The sequence below is a fragment of the Sciurus carolinensis genome, chromosome 2 (genome assembly GCF_902686445.1).
Source record: "Sciurus carolinensis chromosome 2, mSciCar1.2, whole genome shotgun sequence".
Lineage (NCBI taxonomy): Eukaryota > Metazoa > Chordata > Mammalia > Rodentia > Sciuridae > Sciurus > Sciurus carolinensis.
In genome coordinates, this window is record NC_062214.1 from 112,272,043 (window position 1) to 112,291,698 (window position 19,656).

A 19,656-nucleotide genomic window follows, 5' to 3' on the forward strand; every position below is an offset into this window, starting at 1 on the left:
GACTCAGGGTAGCTGCTTTTCTCTTTGGGAGTCTTAGCTCTAGTCAATCCCTTTGTCTAAAACACTGTGTTCCTAAAACTTTAGATGACTGGTCCTTTTAGCTTTTAGTTTAAAATTCTCTTCAAGGAAAACTCTCCTTGCCCATCCTAAAGCAGCTACTTGTCACTAGCATCTTATCACCTTGTTGTCTTCACAGCATTCATCATTATCTGAAGCTATACTACTCACTTGTTTTGTTTGTTGATTATTTCCTCTCTACACTTTTGACCCAAGTTCCAGGAAACCAGGAACTTAGCTTGTCTTGTGTTCGCTGTATGTTCAACACCTAAAATAGTGCCTGGCACAGGCTCAGCAGCGCTCAGCAAAAACCTGTTGCAGGATGGAATGTTTGACTTTACAGAGGGCTCAGGGTTCAAGTTGGCTACTAGCCCAGTAGGGCCTAGAACCCGTATCGCTTGACCAAATCCAGAAGTAGAACTATGACTGGGCTCCAGTTCTAGGGCTTGAACCTCTTTCTAGGGCTCTGGGTGGTTCTTCAGGACCACCCTGGTAAGAGGAGTTAAAAGGACCTCCACGGGAATTATTACAACAATGGTTAGTGCGTTATCGAGCAGTTTCTAAGTACCACAATTAACACTTAATTCTATGTGTTAAGACAATTGTATTTACTTTTCACAACCACTGTGAAGCAGACACTGTCAATCCTCGCATTAAAGACTAGGAAACTGAGACAATGAACTGTCAGGCAACTTGCCCGACATACAGCTGAATATACACAACTACATGTTTCTCCTAAATCTTTCCGTGGTTCTCACTCCTTCATACTGATAAAGGTGGGAAGATTTCTGATCGGAAGTGCCCGAACAGCCCAGCCGCTGGAGGTCCAATCTCCCCGGGAGGGGCGGGGGCGTCCTCGGACGCAGGCGCGGGGAAGGCGGGGCGCGGGCAAGGATTGGTGAGAGAGACTCGAAGCCTAACTGCGGAAGTCCCGCCCCACGCAGGGAGACTTCCGGCTCCAACTGCTCTGGGCTTAGACTGACTGGGAGGGTCCCGCAGCGCTGCGATGGTGCTGCTGGAGAGCGAGCAGGTACAGCCAGGCCTAGCCGGCCCAGGGGCGGATGCAGGTTCGGGGTTTAGCTCGAGACTTCTGTCTTGTCTTGCGGGAGGGACGGGGACTTACTTGACGCGGCGGTGCGAGGACTTGAGGCTGCCTAACGGGGTCGGGCTTCTTACGTTCCAGTTCCTGACGGAGCTGACCAGGCTCTTCCAGAAGTGTCGGTTGTCGGGCAGCGTGTACATCACTTTGAAGAAGTGTAAGCAGCCGCCGCGGCAGGGACGAAGGAAGCGGGGAGAGGGAACCCTGGAAGCTGAGCGATGCCAGGCCTGGGTTCCCAGTGTCTGGGAGCCACCAGAGTCCCCTCCCTAACTTCACCCTGCACTAGGCACTTGGGCCCCGGATATTGGGAATTGCGGTTGGTGCCCCCTCCTCCCCCCAGCGTTTTGTCGTGGAGGTCAGTCTTGTCTACCGTGGGCCCCAAGCATGTCAGAGGTCCTCGTTTTGTCAGGGATACCAAACCCAACCACGATTAGTGAGGTTTAATATTCCTTTACCTTACAGCGTTTCTGTTGTGGAGTGGTAGTTTCTCCAAGGGTTGGCCAAACTTCCGTAGCGGATATGTAGTTAAACAGAACTGGAGCAGTGACAATGGATTAGGTCACCTGTTTAGATCCCCTCTCTCCTATTTTAACTTCGATCTACCTGTCAGTAACGTATGTGGCTGTGTTCACTAGGATGTATTTTTCGTGCAGATGATGGTCGAACTAAACCCGCACCGAGGAAGGGTTCTGTGGAGGGCGTTGAGCCCTCAGACAACAAATGTCTGTTGAGAGCAACGGATGGGAAAAAGAAGATCAGCACAGTGGTGAGCTGGATTCTTGATGGTACATTTTGGAGTTTATAATAAAGTCTAGAACTTAACTGAGGATGATTCACATCTGAACTAGGCTTTTTATTTTACTTTTTTTTAGGTAAAGGGTAGCAAATATGTACCTCCCAAGCTATTTTCGGATGGGGACTTTCCTTTACCACTTTAGTAGTAGAAATCTCAATAAAATTAAAATGAAGACGGTAGAGGTCAAACACTTGTTATACTAAACTTTTTGTGGAAACAGTTAGCATATAGTTAATGCTGGAAGGAGTGCTTGGCATACTTATTTCCTTATCTCCTTACTGTGCTGGGCCTTCAGTAAGTAATTTCTTGGTATCATGATTGTTTTACTTTAAAAAATATTTTAATTGTAGATGGATACCTTACTTTATTTTTTGTGTGGTGCTGAGGATTGAACCCAGTGCCTCATGTGTATGAGGCAACCACTCCATTGAGCTACAACCTAAGCTCTGATTGTTTTATTTCTTAAGCTGCATTATTCCTTTGTCTTTGTGGTCAGCATAGCAAACATATATGTTAGACTTGGTGTGTAAGAGAGTATACATTTAGTTAAGAGCTCTAGTCTTTCTTTTCATGGTGGAGGTTAAGTATGGCAAAGCAAAAGACCCTCTGGATTCTGAGTGAGTATTCTCTTGGGGCAGATCCAGACTACCCTCTAATCACAGTAATATAGAATATTCATGAGAACATAGAGAAGAATTAGTTGATAATTCTCCCGTTACAAGTTATCTTGAGTAGACCTTTATAGTAAAGCAAGCTTATGTGATCTTTAAAAATAAAATTGAATATCATGAAATAGGAAAACCTGAGATTCTTCTCTAGAGATAGCATTTCTCTTGCAGTAGCTTGTGTTGTGCTTAATATTGGCCTGAATAAATGAGGATGAGGAGGGAGTAGTTTTTGTGTGTGTTGCACTAGAAATTAATCCTGAGATGTCATTTGACATCCCTCAGAAACCAGGGAGAAAACTTAGGGCCATGTGTGTAAGGTATTTCAACAGAGATGGAATAGATCTTCCATAGGAGCTCACTTCTGCCTGTCACATCTTGGTGCAGTTCTGATGTGGAAAAAGGCAGAGGTACTTTGCTTGTTCCTGAGGCAGAGGAAGTGGGGTAGAAAAATAGCCTTTAGTACAACTTCAGAAGTTGGGAAGAACTTAGGATGTTGTCTTCATTAGTCTTTTGAGATACTACTATCTGGAGTGGATCAGATGATACCTGTTTGGATAAATAGGGGTGACATCTTTTTTCCTGTTTTTCCAGGTGAGCTCCAAAGAAGTGAATAAGTTTCAGATGGTGAGTTCTTAGTGTTACCCATGTTCCCCTTCTCAGGGCAAGACAGCATAATGGTGAACACTGGGTTATGATTGATATTTGGGGAGCTGGGCATGGTGTTACATACCTGTAATCCCAACTACTTGGAAGGCTGAGGCAGGAGGATCTCAAGTTTGACACCAACTTAGCTAGACCCTGCCTCAAAATAAAGTGAAAAAAAAGTGCCAGGGATGTACCTCAGTGGTAGAGCACTCACCTCAGAAGTGCAAGACCCTAGATTCCATCCTTAGTACTGGGCAGGGCCAGGGGGAGATTGATATTGGGTTCATTGCTGTCCTGTAATGTTTTACTAGTATTTTTCAAGTACAAGATGTCAGGCTGGGAATTTCAACACAAATATTACTTTCCTTTCTGGTTTTTGAACTAGATTTTGTTGTCTTAGACTTTAGATATGCTCTGTGTATAGTACAGTTGAACAAGAAGTTGCCTGCCTTTTCTTCTTTTTGCTTAAAAAGAAAGTAAAAAAGATGCAACTCCCTGTGCAAAAGCTGCTATAATGTGAGACTGTTTTACACACATACCATTTCCCAGTATAAGTGTCCCATGGTGCTATAGTCTTTATTAGGAAGGCTTTCTGATTTTGGCTACCCTGAGTCTGTTGTGAAGTAGGGCAACTCTCCACCAGTTTGTACCTCCTGATAAAAAGGTCATGCTGTGTGTTTTTCAGGCTTATTCAAACCTATTGAGAGCTAACATGGATGGGCTGAAGAAGAGAGACAAAAAGAGCAAGAGTAAGAAGAGCAAAACAGCGCAGTGAAGGGCACTGAATTCCCTGCTTTTACCAAACCACTGAACTACTATTTTTCCTTTTGTTTATAGTTTTTTCCATAAATCTAGGTTTCTGGCTCCCCCATTGATAACTGGTTTCATGCGATATTAGCATTATTTTGGAGAGAAGAAAGGTTGCAGTGTTTGTAAGGTAGTTGTGGTAAGAAACTAGTTTATTTCATATCTGTGGTGCATGGTTATATAGTCCTAAATTATAGTTTAAAAAAGTTTCTGTAGTCATCTCTGTGAAGAGCAACATATCATTAAACACCTGTTTATCAGCACTGTCGCTTATGTATTCCTTTTCTTACCCCTCTGCTTTTTTTTGGTGGTTGCTGGGGATCGAATCCAGGGCCTCACACATGCTATGCAACTACTCTACTACTACTGAGCTACATCCCCTTATTTTAATAGTTTGATAGTTTGGCAGTAACTAATTCTGGAATGATGTGATTACTGAATATTTTAGCCCTACTTTCTAGATTATTCTAATTGAAAACTGACAATTTTATAGAAGTTGTGTTATCTCATAAACATTCTACCAGGTTGTATACTTTTATCATCATAATTTCTTAAGCAAGTTTGGAAGAGTTCTCATAGCCAAATGAAAATTTGCTTAACCACATTAGGATAAACATTACAAAATCATCAAGAATAAAAAAAGGTAATGACTTTTGGTGTCTTTATACCTTTTAGTTAGGACATTTTCATGTGCTTAGTCATTAGGATTAAGGGAAGAACAAGGCTGCTTTCTTATGTTCTATAAAACCTTAAGTGTTAATAGATTTGCAATTAAAAAGCTGCACATATGAGAAAGCATTTATTATATCCAAAAAGATAAATTTAGAATATATTACACATGAAAAACTGACAAAGTTCAGTAGGACAGCTTCTTAGAATTTAAAATGACAATGTATAACATTCCATTAATCCAGTATAAGCCCCTGTTTGAACAATGCAATGAGTTCTTCAGGGTTAAAATAAGATTCTATAGTAGTCATCTCTGTAGCTATATAGAAACAGCACAGATACCCTGCAAAAGAAGGGAAAAGCAGATTATAATGACAGTTTAGGGGGTGAAGAATAATATTAAATACTTTTAGGAAATTTAAAGTTAGCTTTAATTAAAAACAAGATGGAAGCCTAGTCACTAAAAATTATGTAAGTTTTACAGAAGCTGTGACAGTAGTAAAAGGCCCTACATAAGGAGATCACCATTTACCTCACTGCCTTCCTTGTTTCCCTTTAAATGGAATGTTAACATGAATAAGTGACATTCTGACATACGGATATAAAGCAGTCATACTTTCTTTTATTTAAACTTCATTAAAGAAGTTATTTGGATGAACAAAATGATAACTGGGATACCTACTCCCAGCTCTGCTGTGTTTTATTATTGACAAGATCATGACTATAATTTAGAGTCTGGGTAAGATTCATGGGTTGCCATGGGCAGTCCTAATAGCTTGTCTCTTCAACCCTCAAAGCTCAACAAGAATAAAATATGTCATTCTAAAAGTTCTCCCTGAATTTTAACCATGTGAATAAAACCTGCTAGGCCAAAATGATAACTTACTTTTTTTCAACTTTGATGTTATAAATTTCGTCACAGACTAATTTGAGGTATCTTTGCTTTGGCAGGCGTGACAGCAGCTGCTTCACAGTTGTGTTAAATGCCTGTTCATCAGCATCCCACTGGGGAAAAAATAGATAAGACATAACAGGGCAGAGGGTTTATTACTTGGCTTCTCGGTCAGTACTGAAATGCCACTGTTCTCTTCAAGTACACCAGAAGAATTCATTCTAAGAATGTAGTATAGAGCCAGCTGGGAGACTGCTGGGGTTCTTCCTTTCAAGCATCAATCTTCTTTAAAACTTTATGTATCTAAGTAGACTCTAGATGCCACAGTCGTGATGTGCTAATGTCCTGTCCCAGTGTGCTATGACTTAGATCAATTAATTCTGCCTACTGTTTACTTTGTGTAAAATGGAGATATTTTCTTTGATGTGTCTCCATTTGACTGGATCATAAATCAGTAAATTGCCATAGGTGTATGTGTAGTATATATTTTATTTGTAAGAGCAACAGAAAATGTAATAAATAATAGTTTTGGGGAAAAATTCATTTTTTGTTTTTTGGGTGCTGGGGATCGAACCCAGGATCTTGTGCTTGCAAGGCAAGCACTCTACCGGCTGAGCTATCTCCCCAGCCCCCCTGAAAAATTCATTTTTAATTTAATCTGTGACTAAACACTGGGTAGACAAAGTATTCTTTGATATGTTGCAAAAATCACTTTTAGCTTTCATTAAGTATTCTCACTAGTAACTACTCAAAAATTTTAAAGTTCTTATTTAGGCTATCTGATAATAAAGGTACGTACCTACAAAAAAAACAAAAAAGGATCTAAATTGATTTTAATTTTTACAAAAGAATCTTCTGAATAGTTCTAGTCTGCAAATGACCTTCCCTAGCTGGGATTTGAGAGACAGCACGTACAATGGTCAAGAATCAACATAGATTCTGCCAGGTGTGGTGGTGCATGCCTGTAATCCTAGTGGCTTGGGAGGTTGAAGCTGGAGGATCGCAAATTCAAAGCTAGCCTTAGTAACTTAGTGAGACCCTAAGCAACTCAGTGAGACCCTATTTCTAAATATAATACAAAAACGGGCTGGGGATGTGGCTCAGTGGTTAAGCACCCCTGGGTTCAATCCCTAGTACCACAAGAGAAAGAACATGATTCTGCTAGTTTGCCTACATCTAAATCCTGGCTGAGCTACATATTAGGTGGGTGACCTTGATTTAGGAATACATAAAACACATAAAAGGGCCAATGTTAGCTGGGCACAGTGGCTCACACCTGTAATCACAGCAGCTTGGGAGGCTGAGACAGGAGATCTTGAGTTCAAAGCCAGCCTCAGCAAAAGCGAGGCACTAAGCAACTTAGTGTGAGACCCTGTCTAAATAAAATACAAAAATAGGCCACATGCTCAGTAGTTGAGTGCTCTAGTTCAATTCCCAACACCATGCCCCCTCCAAAAAAAAAAGGCCAATGTTACTAAATTCCTGGTGTTGCCAGTATTTTCTGATACTACGAAAATGTAATGCTGATTTTAATTTTCTTTTGGTAAATTAACACAGTACAGAAGAGTTCATATTGCTTACCTCTAATGATAAAAACTGTAAGATTGTTTCTTTGGGTAGATCCACCTGTTAATTCACAGAAATGAACATCATCTATGAGAACTCTAGGCAGCACATATTGACTTGGGACTTTAGTGTCACTCTGGATAGACAAGATGAACAGGGCTGGCAGAGTGTGAAATGCCACTGTACTTTATACAGCAGACTTGATGATCTGTGCAGTGATAAGATCTCAGCACCGGTCAAGTAACAAGCAGTGCACCACACTTTGGTGCATAGGTTTGGTGCATAGGTGCTTTGGTGACACTGTTTGATGTAGGCTTAGTAAAGCAAAGCCCTGAAACAGAAAACTGATTCTAGTTTTCATTCCCTCCCTTCCTCCATCTTTCAGAGGAAGACAGGAGAGACAAAAACAAACCTTCAGTTTTCTCCCCAGTGCTTTACAGGTTTAGATGTGTTCACATCAGTAACAACAAGGTCTACATCCAGATACTTGCAACACTGAGCCAAAAAGCCCTGAACTCTGATGTCACACTCTGACGTTACAGACAGAAACCATCTTCAAAATATTCAAGAAAGTGACTTACAGCCAAAATTTCAATTTCACTGCTTTTCTGATGTAAATTGGCAAGAGTAGTCTGAAGTCGGGTTTGTACCTAGTAAGAAGAAAATGGAATTCAGAATGTGTTAAACAAAGCCATCTTAATTCCTATTCCAGAAAAACATCACAAGGTGACAAACCAAGGCCTATAAAAGTTTCCAGTGTGTAAAGATTTGCTTTTACTCTACCTCAGAAAAAATGGAAAATAAATTTTATAACTTCCCTTGATTGCTTTAATAGTCCCTGTGGCTTATTTCTTTTTTTTCTTTTTTTTTTTTTGCGGTGCTAGGGATTGAACCCAGGGCCTTGTGCTTGCAAGGCAAGCACTCTACCAACTGAGCTATATCCCCAGCCCGGCTTATTTCTTTTTAATTAAAAAATGATGCCAAATAAAGACTCAGTATAATGAAATAATAGTACACGTGGAGGCGGAGAGATTTTAGGATTAAGCCAAAGGGGAGAGGGAAGAGTAACAGCAATAAAACATGGAACACAGGGAAAAATGGGTGTCCACCCATACATAAGCAAAAAAATTCTCAAAAATGAGGCATCTGGTTTTTTCTATTTCAGTCTTAATTTCTTTCTTTTTTTTTTTTTGTGGTGCTGGTGATCAAACCTAGGGCTTCATGCATGCTAGGCAAATGCTCTCCCACTGGGCTACACATTCAGTCCTTAATTTCATTTCTATATAATGCATGCTCTCCTAACACCATTTTCCATATGTCCACGGCACATTCTAACACTCATATTCCAAATATTTAGCTTGGCATTTTATTAGTTATTTTCTTCTATTGTTCGCTAACTATATTGTGCATATGTTTGCTTCCAAGGTTATAAGCTCTTTGATGAATGGGACCTGGTAGTGTCTTATATTTTACATAGCCATCAGCAGAGCATCAGACATACAGCACACACCAAAACCATGTAAGGAATGAGAAACCTGCTTTAAGTCTTATGATTGACTCCTACTGCTTTGTTCCTTAGAATAAAAACTAGCTGCCACGAGAGGCAGATTAGAAAGTTTTGTTTAGATGTGATCATTCTGACAATAGCTGCTTCTCTCAGTGTACATTAACACCTCTCTCGAGGACAGATGGGGCTGAATTCTGGCACCAGAGATGCTTTGTGTTGGTGAAATCTTCAGAAGCTATCAGATCAGAGAAGTGGGTAGAAAGATACTTTCAAGAAATTTCATGTTTCTTATTTTGCTTTCCTGCTTGCTTTCTTCTCTGCTGCTCACATTAGAAAGCCAAAGAAACTTTGACCAGGTGTACCTGAGTTTCATACCGCCTCCTTGTGCTGGCTGACAGCTTCTCAGGGGCTATCACACTCACAATGGGAACAACTGTTGCTCCATGAATTTCGAACAAACCTGAGACAGAGAGTTTCAGAATTTATGGCACAATCTACCCAGTTTCTAAAACACCACAGAAATTATGTGCATTTATTAGCAGCTCTCTTGTGATTCTAAGGGCTAGAGCCTGTCTGGGCTTTGTTTTCTATCTGTGCAACTAGCTACACTTGACCTGGGAGGAGCCCAGAACTACAGCACCCCAGTTTGATGCCTCTCTTCTTGGGTAGAAAGATGCCAAGGCACAGGAGACAACATGAGTCACCAAAACTTCATGAACCTCAGAAAATAAAACTCTTGTACTACTATTACTTCTTTTTTACTTTTATTTTTTTGTGGTGCTGGGTATTGAACCCAGGGCCTCACACATGCTAGGCAAGCACTCTGCCACCAAGCTACATCTCCAGCTATTTTTATTTTGAGACAGGGTCTTGCTAAGTTGCTGAGGATGGCCTCAAACTTGCAATCCTTCTGTCCTGTCTCCTGAGTAGCTGGGATAATAGATATGCACCAACACACCCAGCCCAATACCTCTTTAAATTCATCGAAGTAGGGCTGGGGATATAGCTCAGTTGGTAGAGTGTTTGCCTTGCAAACACAAGGCCCTGGGTTCAATCCCTAGCACGGCCAAAAAAAAAAAAAAAAAAATTCCTCAAAGTATTGAAATGTGGTGGTGACACAAAGTCACTCCTAACAGAAATAAAAGGAAAGACCCAATTCTGTTAAAAGCCAATATGCCTTCTCATGGGCTTAACCAGAAAGGTTGTTAGAGGTGATGAGACTAAAGCCATAACTCTCTTTGATTTCATGGAAACCAAAAATGTACATAAATGACTTATCTCCAAGGAATTTCAAAATACCTTTCTCCAATCCTCTGATAAGGAAAATTTTCAGGAAAATGATCCACATTTAATCTATACAATAAACTCAGTCTAAGGAAGATTAAACAACTTGTAAAAATAAGGCAGTGAGACAAAGATACAGCAGATCAGAAGAATCACCTAAATACCATTTTTATCTTTTTCTAGAATGTGGCCAAAGCATAGGTATGAATTCCATGTGGTACAATTTGTTGTATACATGTTACTTTAAAAAGACATTTCCAGTGTCACAGAGTTAGCCACAGTCATAAGTGCTTTGAGCAAACATACATACAAGCAATATTATATTCAACTGTAATTAGTAATTATACCTGAAGCATTAGAAAATGACCCCTTCAGATTTTGCACTGCAAGATTATCGGAAGCTTCTCTAAAAACAAGCAAACAAAAACAATTAGGAAAACAGTCAATAAGACAGAAGCAACACAGATAACTCACAGTGAGCTACACTTAGGGTGAGCCACTTTTTTCTACTGAATATAAAAACACATTCCTATTGGTTATTAGTGGGAAGAAAAATAAAAACAACAAAAAATTGCACTTAGTTATGCTTTTGGTCAAGAGTAAGTAAAAAAAAATTATAAAGGATGTCATTTCAAGTTAATAAATGTCTAAAGAAAACATTCTGATTTATTCAGCTGGAAATCCTGGTTCCATACAAGCAGCTCATTTCAATGAAACATAATGGGTGTTCTTTCTGCTCCCCTCATAATACAAGGAAACATTAGCAACAGCATGCCCTGTCTTCATATGACAGAAGCCTTGGTGACCACCCACAGGAGAACATTTGGTAAATAAGGATATTCTTTCAAAACCTGTAAATGGATGTTCTTTCAAATGCTGTGAATTAACTTATAGCCTTTGTGAGACACAATAGCACTTTATCTTGGGAAAACAGGGAAATAATTGTTTGCAGGGAAAAAGGGTTTTGAAATGTTCCAATTTTTTAAATGTCTTAATAGTAGTCACCTGTCATTACTATTATGAAGTTGGCTCTTTTTTTTTTTTGTATTGGGGATTGAATCCAGGGCCTTGAGCATGCTAAGTACATTCTCTACCACCAAGCTACACCCCCACTAGTTAGTTACTTTCTGCTTTTGCTTTGCTTTTAAAAGTCTGTCTTCGGTTTGGATCATAATTCTAATACCTGGTGACTTCAAGAATATTACATTGCCTCAGAAAAGCCAGTGAATTTATCAAAGCCTGGTGCATATGGGAAGAGGTGGGGCTACAGGAGAAAGAACAGAGCAAGGAAGTTTCTTCCTATAAGCCAGGATTTCTCAGTCTTGGCACTATTGACATTTTGGGCCAGTAAATTTTTGTTGGAGGTGGGAGGCCAGTCTTGTGTACTGTAGGATGTTTTAGCAGTATCCCTGGCTTCTATTAGATACCACCACCATTGTGACAACCAAAAACGTCTCCAAACATTACCAGATGTTCCCTGGGGACAAGATTGCTACTGACTGAGAATCAATGATGTAAAGAAAAAGAAAGAAAAAAATTAGAGTGTTGTATTTTCTGATTATCAGCATATATGTGAGTTATAAATATTTAGGGAAACTTAACAAAGAAATTAAGATTTGCTGTAATCCCACTAACAGTTAAATATCTGGTACATTCTCCCAGACATTTTTCTATGTATAGGTTGCATATTTTGGTTAAAATAAAAATTGGATTATATTAGTCATCCTATGGGTGGATATCCTTCTAAATCGATAAACCAGATTTATTACCTAGCATATGCAAGGCACTGGGTTCAATCCTCAGCACCACATGCAAGGCACTTGGTTCAATCCTCAGCACCATATAAAAACAAATAAAATAAAGATTAAATTCTTTAAAAATCACCATTTAAAAAGGCTGTACAGTATTTTGTTGCATTTTCATAATTCAAACAATCTTCTACCAATGCATATTTTGATATTATTATTATTGGGTTGGGGATCAAACCCAGAGCCTTGCCCATGTCAGGCAAGTGCCATATCCCCAGACCCCATATTTTGATATAATAAATGATAAATTCTCAAAGTAGGGTTCAGGGATCCTTGGAGGTCCCTGAGGTGTTTTCAGGGGCTCTGCAAGGTCAAAACAATTTTCACAATAATCCCAAGATGTTAGTTGTCTTTTTGTTCCCATCCTCCCACAACATGAAGTGGAGTTCTCCAGACTACATGATGTGTGGTAACACAACAGACTGCAGAAGCAGATCTGAGAATGGTCTCTTCCAAGAAAGCTTTAAAGAGATGACAGGAATGTACAACAAGGTCTTAAAGAAATTTGTCTGAAGAGAAATAATGCCACTTTTTGTACTAAATTTGTTTTGTTTTTAAAAATAGCTATTTTTCATTAAAAATGTTACTTAGGTTAGCATGAAATGGGGTTACTATTGTTATTTAAAACTGAATAAATATTTTTAAACGTTTAAATTTTAATGTTGATAGATAAAATCCACATAAACAAAAGTTCTTTGTGATTCTCAAATAATTTTTAAGCATATAAAGAGGTTCTGAGAGCAAGAAGTTTGAACTGCTATTATAAAGGATGTCTTGATAGATATCTTTTTTTTCCTATTTTGTTGTTTTGGTGGTGTATGATTTGATGAGTTTACAAAAAATGCAACCATCACAGTGCTTTATGAACAGTTCCATCATCCTAAATATTTCCTTATGTGGCCCTCCACCTCTCTTGCTCTCTGGCAACCACTGACTTTTATCCCTAGAATTCTACCTTTCCAAAATGTCAATAGACATCTTTATTCATGCCCTGATGGAAAAAATTTTACTATAAATTTCTGAATTTCCTAGTCAATTTTTTAAAAAAATTGTAGTTTTAATGTTTTTAATCTTACTTTGCCAATTTTGTATCCAGATGGCTGAGCCAATTTCTTTCTCGTCATGAGGATATGACATTTTTTCCCAGAACATATTATATCTTTCAAATAACATGGATAAAATATGACTGAAATTCCCTGATTAAAAGACTAAATAAGAAAATGGCAGACAGATTTTGGCTTCTTAGGCCTTTTAAAATGATAAGAAAAATAATTCTTGGAAATATCATTGCTATGATTTGAATATAGTTTGTGTCCTAGAGGTTCATGTGCTGGAAGCTTGGTCCCCAATGTGGCAACACTGAGAGGTGATGGAAGCTTTAAGAAGTGGTGACTAGTGGAAAATAATTAGGTCATTGAGGCACAGTCTCCAAAGAGACTAATATTGGTCTTACAGAGTAAGCTGGTTCTCAGAGTGGGATGTGATAAAGTAAGGCTACCTCACATGCTTGTCTTCTTCTGCTTGTGACTATTTCCCTTTTCCACATCTCTCCTATGTTGTGACACAGTCAAGGGGGCCCTAATCAGAGACTCAATGAATAGATTGCTCAGTCTTGGGATTTTCAGCTTCCCAAACCATGAGCTAAACAAACCTTCTTTCTTTAAAAAGTACCCAGCCTCAGGTGCTTTATAAAACAAAACAGACTAAAACAGTTCTGATAATCAAATGCTGAAAGCAAGATATGACCATAAACAAGGGTTGTAATTAAATTGCTAACTGAATTGTTTAGAAGCAACAGAATGGTTCATTTAAAGTAATCCTGGCCTATCTATATTTCCCTAAAGGATCAAATTAACTTTTAAAATAAATTTACCTAGGTTCTATGTAGGTAATTGCAGACAGGCTTCTGGGCTTTTGTTTACTAAGTTACCTGGTATTCTTTTCATCATTGACTTTAGTCCTCAGTTTCTGCACAACATGATCTATAAGATCGAACTCCAGCACACGCTTCTCTGTTTGCCTTTCCTTCTCAAAAGACTTAACCTAAAAAGAATGAGACGGATTCATCATTTGGAGGTTTTGAAGCCAAAGGGTGGCTCATAGAAAGACTATTAAATAAACAGTTTAAGTCAGTGGTTCTTAACTAGCAGTGATTTTGCTCCTTAGGGGACATTTGGCAGTTGGAGACATTTTTGAATGTCCCTATGGGGGCGGGGGGTGCTTCTGGCATTAGGGCAGACTTCTACAACAAATAATTATCTGTCCCAAAACATTAAAAGTGCTGCTGCTAAGAACCCTGGTCTAGAACTGGTTCATCATATATGACAGAATTAAAAAAATAAAAATAAAAGCCATGATGAACCAGCTCCAATTTAATTAAGTTCATTTATATTTTCTTCTCCTTTAAACACTCTTGATGAGTCACCAAGGTTTCTCATACCTTAGCAAATTCTATAATTCCTCCCTCTTCTGTACAAACCCAAACTCTGCCATACCATTTATGGTACTTGCCTTTTAACCTTCACTCTCATGGTCAGCATCCAGCCGTGGCCTGGGTTAGCCTGACACTCTTCTCACTGCCTTCTCGATCTTAGAATATTCCCACAGTTACTCCATTCCATGCTACACATCCCTGCAGATTAATTTTTCTCAAATACAACTCTGATGTTCCCTTTTGTCCAAAACATTCACTGGTTCCCTACTGGTTGCTAAATAAAATCCCATCTCCTTGGTTGGGCATTTGGATTGCCCATGATCTAGCTATAACCATTATTCTGCTGAAGTATCATTTTTTACAATGTTTCTACTTCACCCAAAATATATTACTCAGGTTAGCACCAGAATTATTCTCTCCTGCCTGTTCTTATCTTTGAGACAACCAATTGGAAAAGACTACCATGACCTTTGCTATTCCCTCTGCTTAAAAGGCTCTTTCTGCACCTATCTATATCCTGTCCATTCCCCAGGGTCTGGGATAATACCACCACTGCCACCCTGAAGACTTCCCTGCTGCCTCTGATGTGGTCTCCCAGGTCTCAAGGAACTTAATCCATAGGACTTTGATGGCATTCAGCATTTTCTAGCTCTTAATCATGCACAAATGTCTTATGTTCCTTACTGGATAATAAAATCCTTGACAGCAAGACCTGTGGCTTAAATGTCTCTGTACCCTGCCTGGTCCTAAGTTCAATCCTATCCACATTGTGAATGCTTAAAATACATTTGCTGAATGGACAAACAAAGTGATGTCTTGTTTCTCAAATAAGAAGAAGATGCTACTGACAGGAGCAAGATTCAAAAGAGCTTGACAGGCTGGGATGGTGTACTGAAATAAGATCACATTTAACAAAGATAAATAAAGTCCTGTAATTAGAACTCTTGTTATGAAAGGCCAGGCAGATATGGTGATAACTGTGGGAAGGTAAATGGGTTTTATTGAGACAATTTCAGTATGAACCAAAAACAGCACAAGGTTGCTAAGCATTAGTTTACTCACAGGCTGTTAGGACAAGTATGGTAGCTGGATCATGGGAGGTTAGAGACCCTTCCCATTTAGTAGGAACATGCTTAGAGCACTCTAGAATTCCAGTGTCACATTTAAAGACAGATACTGACAAAAATAATATGAGTCTAGAGGAGGTTAGCTAGGAGGGTCAAGGATTTGGAAACTATGCCATAAGAAATAGTTTAAGTAACTGGAATATCTAAATCAGAAAAGAGGATCCTACATGTGACATGGCAGCTGTCCCTTAAAATTTATTTCAGAGAAAGAGGAAGAATTTGACTTGTGGGCTGGGGAGATAGCTCAGTTGGTAGAGTGCTTGTCTTGCAAGCACAAGGCCCTGGGTTCGATCCCCAGCACCACAAAAAAAAAAAAAAAAGAATTTGACTTGTTATTTTGACTATGCTAGAGGGCAGAACCAGAACTAGTTAGTGTGAATATTAAAAAAAATGTGTGGGAATCTAACTAATGTGGTATTTAGAGTGAAATTTATAGCACTAAGTACTTACACTTAGAAAAGAAAAAGATCTAAAAGCAGTGACTTAAGCCAGTTGCTGGTAAACATTTTTTTTTTCTTTAAAGGACCAAATAATAAATATTTCAAGTTTTGCAGGTTATACACAGTCTCTTTAGATACTTTTTTTTCTTTTATAAACAAATAAATAAAGGACTTCTAGTTCATGGATCATATAAAAATAGGATGTGAAATCTGACAACATATTAATAAATAAATGAATAAATAATTAAAAAAAAAAAAGGATGTGAGCTGGATTTGGGCCAAGCTGTTATTTGTCAAGTCCTGATCTAAAGTTCTACATGAAGAAACTACAAAGAGAATAAATCCAAAATAAGCAGAAGGAAAAAAATGATAATGAAGATCAGTAAAATAGAAAACAAATGATAAAGAATAGGCAAACAATTCCAAAAGCTGGTTCTCTGAAAAGACAAAATTAATTACCTCTAGCCACATTTATCAGAAAGAAGAGAAGGAAGACACAAGTTACAGACATCAGGAATAAAAGAGGGGACATCATCACAGATCCTAGAGATAGTAAAAAAATAAAAAGAAAACATCTGAAAGATTAGATGAAAAGGAAAAATTCTGGGAAAGATGCAAACTACCAAAGTTCATCTAAAAACAAAGAGGCACCTTAATAGTTCTACATTTAGGTCCATGTGGCTTTACAGGAGAATTCTACCAAATATTTGAGGGTGCAAGTCTAAGACTGACTGCACACAAAACCTTATAAGCAACAAAAGAGAACAAGGTCCAATTCATTTTATCAGGCCAACATTATCCTGCTCTCCAAACCAGACAACACCACAAAAAGAGGGAAAATGGTGAAAAAAAGTTGATTTTTTTCCTTTAAAAATGAGAAAGAATTTTTATTGTGTGTGGTGTTATATTTATGAATATTTTTAGTTAAATAAAAAAGTTAAATTGATTAGGAAGCAGTCAGAAGATATACCCAGTTAGCCAGTATTAGCTCTATTTATTATTACTATTATTACTTTTTTAAGATGGAGAAAGAGAATAAATGGGGTGGTGGGGAGTAGAAATATGCTCCGAATGATTCCCTCTTCCTTATTTTATACATTTTTTCAAGAAGAAGCCCAGCAACTCAAAGGGAGAGCTGCAGTAATGGATTTCCACTCCATACAAGGCGGGCCACAGTGGCGAGGCCACTGCTCCACAAGGAACATGTAGCTTGGGAAATTTTCCTGCAGTCTTTACCTTGACATGGCTTCCTTCTTTATCCGAGACAAGGGCCACGTAGGTGATTTCATGGTGTCTGCAGTACTCTTGTAATTCCTCTTGGGACTGAAACAAATAAACACAGTGTACTCAATAAACACAGAGCACCTGGAACCACTTCAAGTAATTAAAGAGAATGAAAATAACTGTCTTTGTATTCCCAAAGTGAAATACTAAATATGTTGACTTCAGGGGATATAAATATTAAGCAAGAAGAGAACAGGAACAAGAATTTTTTGCCTTCCTTATTTTCCTGATTATTCTAAGGGGCCCTGAACAATCAGTGTGGCAAGGCATAGTAAGAGGTTTTCAAAAGCTTCAAGTCCTTTTGTGTGTGTGTGGAGCCGGAGATTGAACCTGGGGCCTTGCACATGCTAGGCAAGTGCTCTACCACTGAGCTACACCCTTAGCCTTTCAAGAACTTCAAGTCTTAATGAATGGTGTCAAGAATTATACAATGTATGTGCACACAAGCACATACAGTGAAAAAGTCTTTGAGGAAAGCAAAGGAACCAAAAGGAATACTGGAAGGTGAAAAGCAGAACTGAAGCACAAAGCAAATAAGCACCAGGTCAGAGAAGCCTGTGGGGGATGCCACTGTGCAGGGCTGACATCACTGGTCGTGGATTTATATTTCACTGTAAGATTCATTTCTCTAACAATCTCAGGTGAAGAGGATATTGCTGTCAAATGATTAAAAACTGATGGTCAGCACTCTTCAGATATGAATTTTGAAGTAGAACACAGCAGTTATAGAAGCCTCTTGGTAGCTGATGTGAATGGAGCAGGAGGGTGACAGGTTGGTGTCCCTGGTCATCACTAAGCCCTGGGGCACCTTCAGTGTGGGTGAGTGTGCACTGAAGATCCTGGATGATTTCCGGGGAGCACACCCCTTCTGTGATCTGTTTGTGACAGCACAGATGCTATTTATCTATAGCCCCACTATCACCAATTCTGAAGGATTAGAAGGTATCCAAGTGTGCCACTTTTGTCACCTTTGCACCCAGCACAGGTATCAGATCTTATGCTGGCAGTAAGGCTGAGGATACAAAGTCATGAATACATTAAACCCAGAATACTTTCAGAAGTATGGTAGGTTAGCCAGGGGTGGTGGTGCATGCCTATAATCTCAGCTTCTGGGGAGGCTAATATAGGAGGATTGCCACTTGGAGGCTAGTCCAGGCAATTTAACAAGATTATCTCAAAATAAAAAATAAAAAGGGCTGGGAGGATGTAGCTCAAGCGTAGAGCATCCCTGGTTCAATTCCCAGCACTGCCTCAAAAAAAAAAAAAAAAAAAAAAAAAAAAAAAAAAAAAAGGTGTAGGCTAGATTGTGGCCATGCAAAGGTGTTTATATTCTAAGCCCTAGAACCTGTGAGTGACTACCCTGGTTTATCTGCGTGGGCCCAAGGTAATCACAAAGGTCCTCAAAAGAGGTAGCAGGCATAGCAGAGTTAGAGAAGATGTATGGACAGAAGCCTGGATTAAAGAGGGAAGAAGATTGTACACTGCTGAGTTTAAAGGTAAAGGAAAGGGTCATGAGGCAAGGACTGAAGGAGGCCTCTTCAGAGCTGGAATTGGCAAGACAAGATTCTCCCTGGAGACTCCAGAAGGAGTAAGGTCTGCCAACACCTGGATTTTAACCCAGTCAAACTGATTTCAGACTTCAGACTGAAATGTACGATAGCAAATATGTGTTGTTTTAAGCCACTAAGTTTGTTACTGCAGCAACCAGACTAACATTCGAAGCAACTCCAACCACAGGGATAAGCAGAGTTGGACAGAATCTAAGAAGTAGAGGATGATTTGTTATCCAAGCTGTAACTCTTTGTACTTCACTCATAGGTGATTTCTGTCCCATTACCTGTGACCAGTCGTACAGGATTTCTGCCGTGATTCCTGCTGTCCAGAGTTTTTGGGTTAGGTTAATAGCCCTGGACATGGACATCTGGCCGACACTTACAACCAGGAGGTCACAGGAACTTATTGTAACCTGGAGCAGAAACAGTGGTTACACTTAAAGGGTGACAATGCAGATGTCGCATTTACATAGAGCATGACAGATGAAGAACGTGAGGTTAGAGAAGATGAGGACAAATGAACCATCTAAGGTCCCCTTGCTAGAGCAGAAGACAAGGACTAAATTGCAAGGATTGACTATCTTTAGGCTTGTCTATCATGTGAAAGATCATTTCCAAAATCCTCAGTATATAGCTGCTACATTGGTGAGATAGGTATGTGATCTTTGTTCCCATTTCCTAGCATACATTTCCTAAAATCCCTGGAATCTTTGAAGTGGTGATTTTTTCAATGCCAATGAAGTGACTGACATGGGGACTGGTCAATGAAAAGACTAACACAGGATAAGAGTTGGGACTTTCAGTCATATCCTACAACTTCTGGGAAGGGGAAAGGAGCTGAAGGTTAAGTTGACTACCAATGGCCTAGGATGTAATCAGTCAAGCCTATGTACTGCAGTTCCACAAAAAACCAAACGGCAGGGTTCAGAGAGCTTCTGAATAACTGAACCTGTGGCAGTTTCTAGAAGGTGGCATGTCCTAAGGAGGTATGGAAGCTCAGTGCATTTCTTCATCTTTATT

The 19,656-nt window shown here is 39.2% G+C and overlaps 2 protein-coding genes across 4 annotated transcripts in view; one reads left to right on the plus strand and one right to left on the minus strand.

Moving 5' to 3' along the window:
* The first annotated feature begins 994 nt into the window (after positions 1-994).
* Srp14 (signal recognition particle 14) lies at positions 995-4,335 on the plus strand. Its single transcript, XM_047539123.1, has 5 exons — positions 995-1,087; positions 1,241-1,313; positions 1,810-1,922; positions 3,212-3,244; positions 3,951-4,335. Exons 1-5 carry the CDS (start codon positions 1,064-1,066, stop codon positions 4,038-4,040), a joined length of 333 nt encoding a protein of 110 aa, XP_047395079.1. The 5' UTR covers positions 995-1,063; the 3' UTR covers positions 4,041-4,335.
* A 521-nt stretch (positions 4,336-4,856) lies between these two features.
* Positions 4,857-19,656, minus strand: part of Eif2ak4 (eukaryotic translation initiation factor 2 alpha kinase 4) — a 110,216-nt gene continuing 95,416 nt past the window's right edge. For 2 of the 3 annotated variants that reach the window (XM_047539122.1, XM_047539121.1), the window contains exons 31-39: positions 18,921-19,049; positions 17,036-17,122; positions 13,729-13,841; positions 10,338-10,396; positions 9,069-9,166; positions 7,781-7,849; positions 7,215-7,259; positions 5,628-5,746; positions 4,857-5,084 (exon numbers count right to left, since the gene is read on the minus strand). In XM_047539122.1, coding sequence (XP_047395078.1) covers positions 5,027-5,084; positions 5,628-5,746; positions 7,215-7,259; positions 7,781-7,849; positions 9,069-9,166; positions 10,338-10,396; positions 13,729-13,841; positions 17,036-17,122; positions 18,921-19,049 — 777 coding nt within the window. In that variant the 3' untranslated portion in view covers positions 4,857-5,026. The remainder of the gene's footprint in view (positions 5,085-5,627; positions 5,747-7,214; positions 7,260-7,780; positions 7,850-9,068; positions 9,167-10,337; positions 10,397-13,728; positions 13,842-17,035; positions 17,123-18,920; positions 19,050-19,656) is intronic. The other variant, XR_007107016.1, reaches the window with a different exon arrangement.

Bases quoted from the DNA above. Each gene is read 5' to 3' on its own strand.
- Srp14 (XM_047539123.1), top strand. From the start codon at position 1,064: ATGGTGCTGCTGGAGAGCGAGCAG. The intron at 1,314-1,809 runs GTAAGCAGCCGC...TTTTTCGTGCAG, and splicing joins GTACATCACTTTGAAGAAGT to ATGATGGTCGAACTAAACCC. The intron at 1,923-3,211 runs GTGAGCTGGATT...CTGTTTTTCCAG, and splicing joins AAAAGAAGATCAGCACAGTG to GTGAGCTCCAAAGAAGTGAA.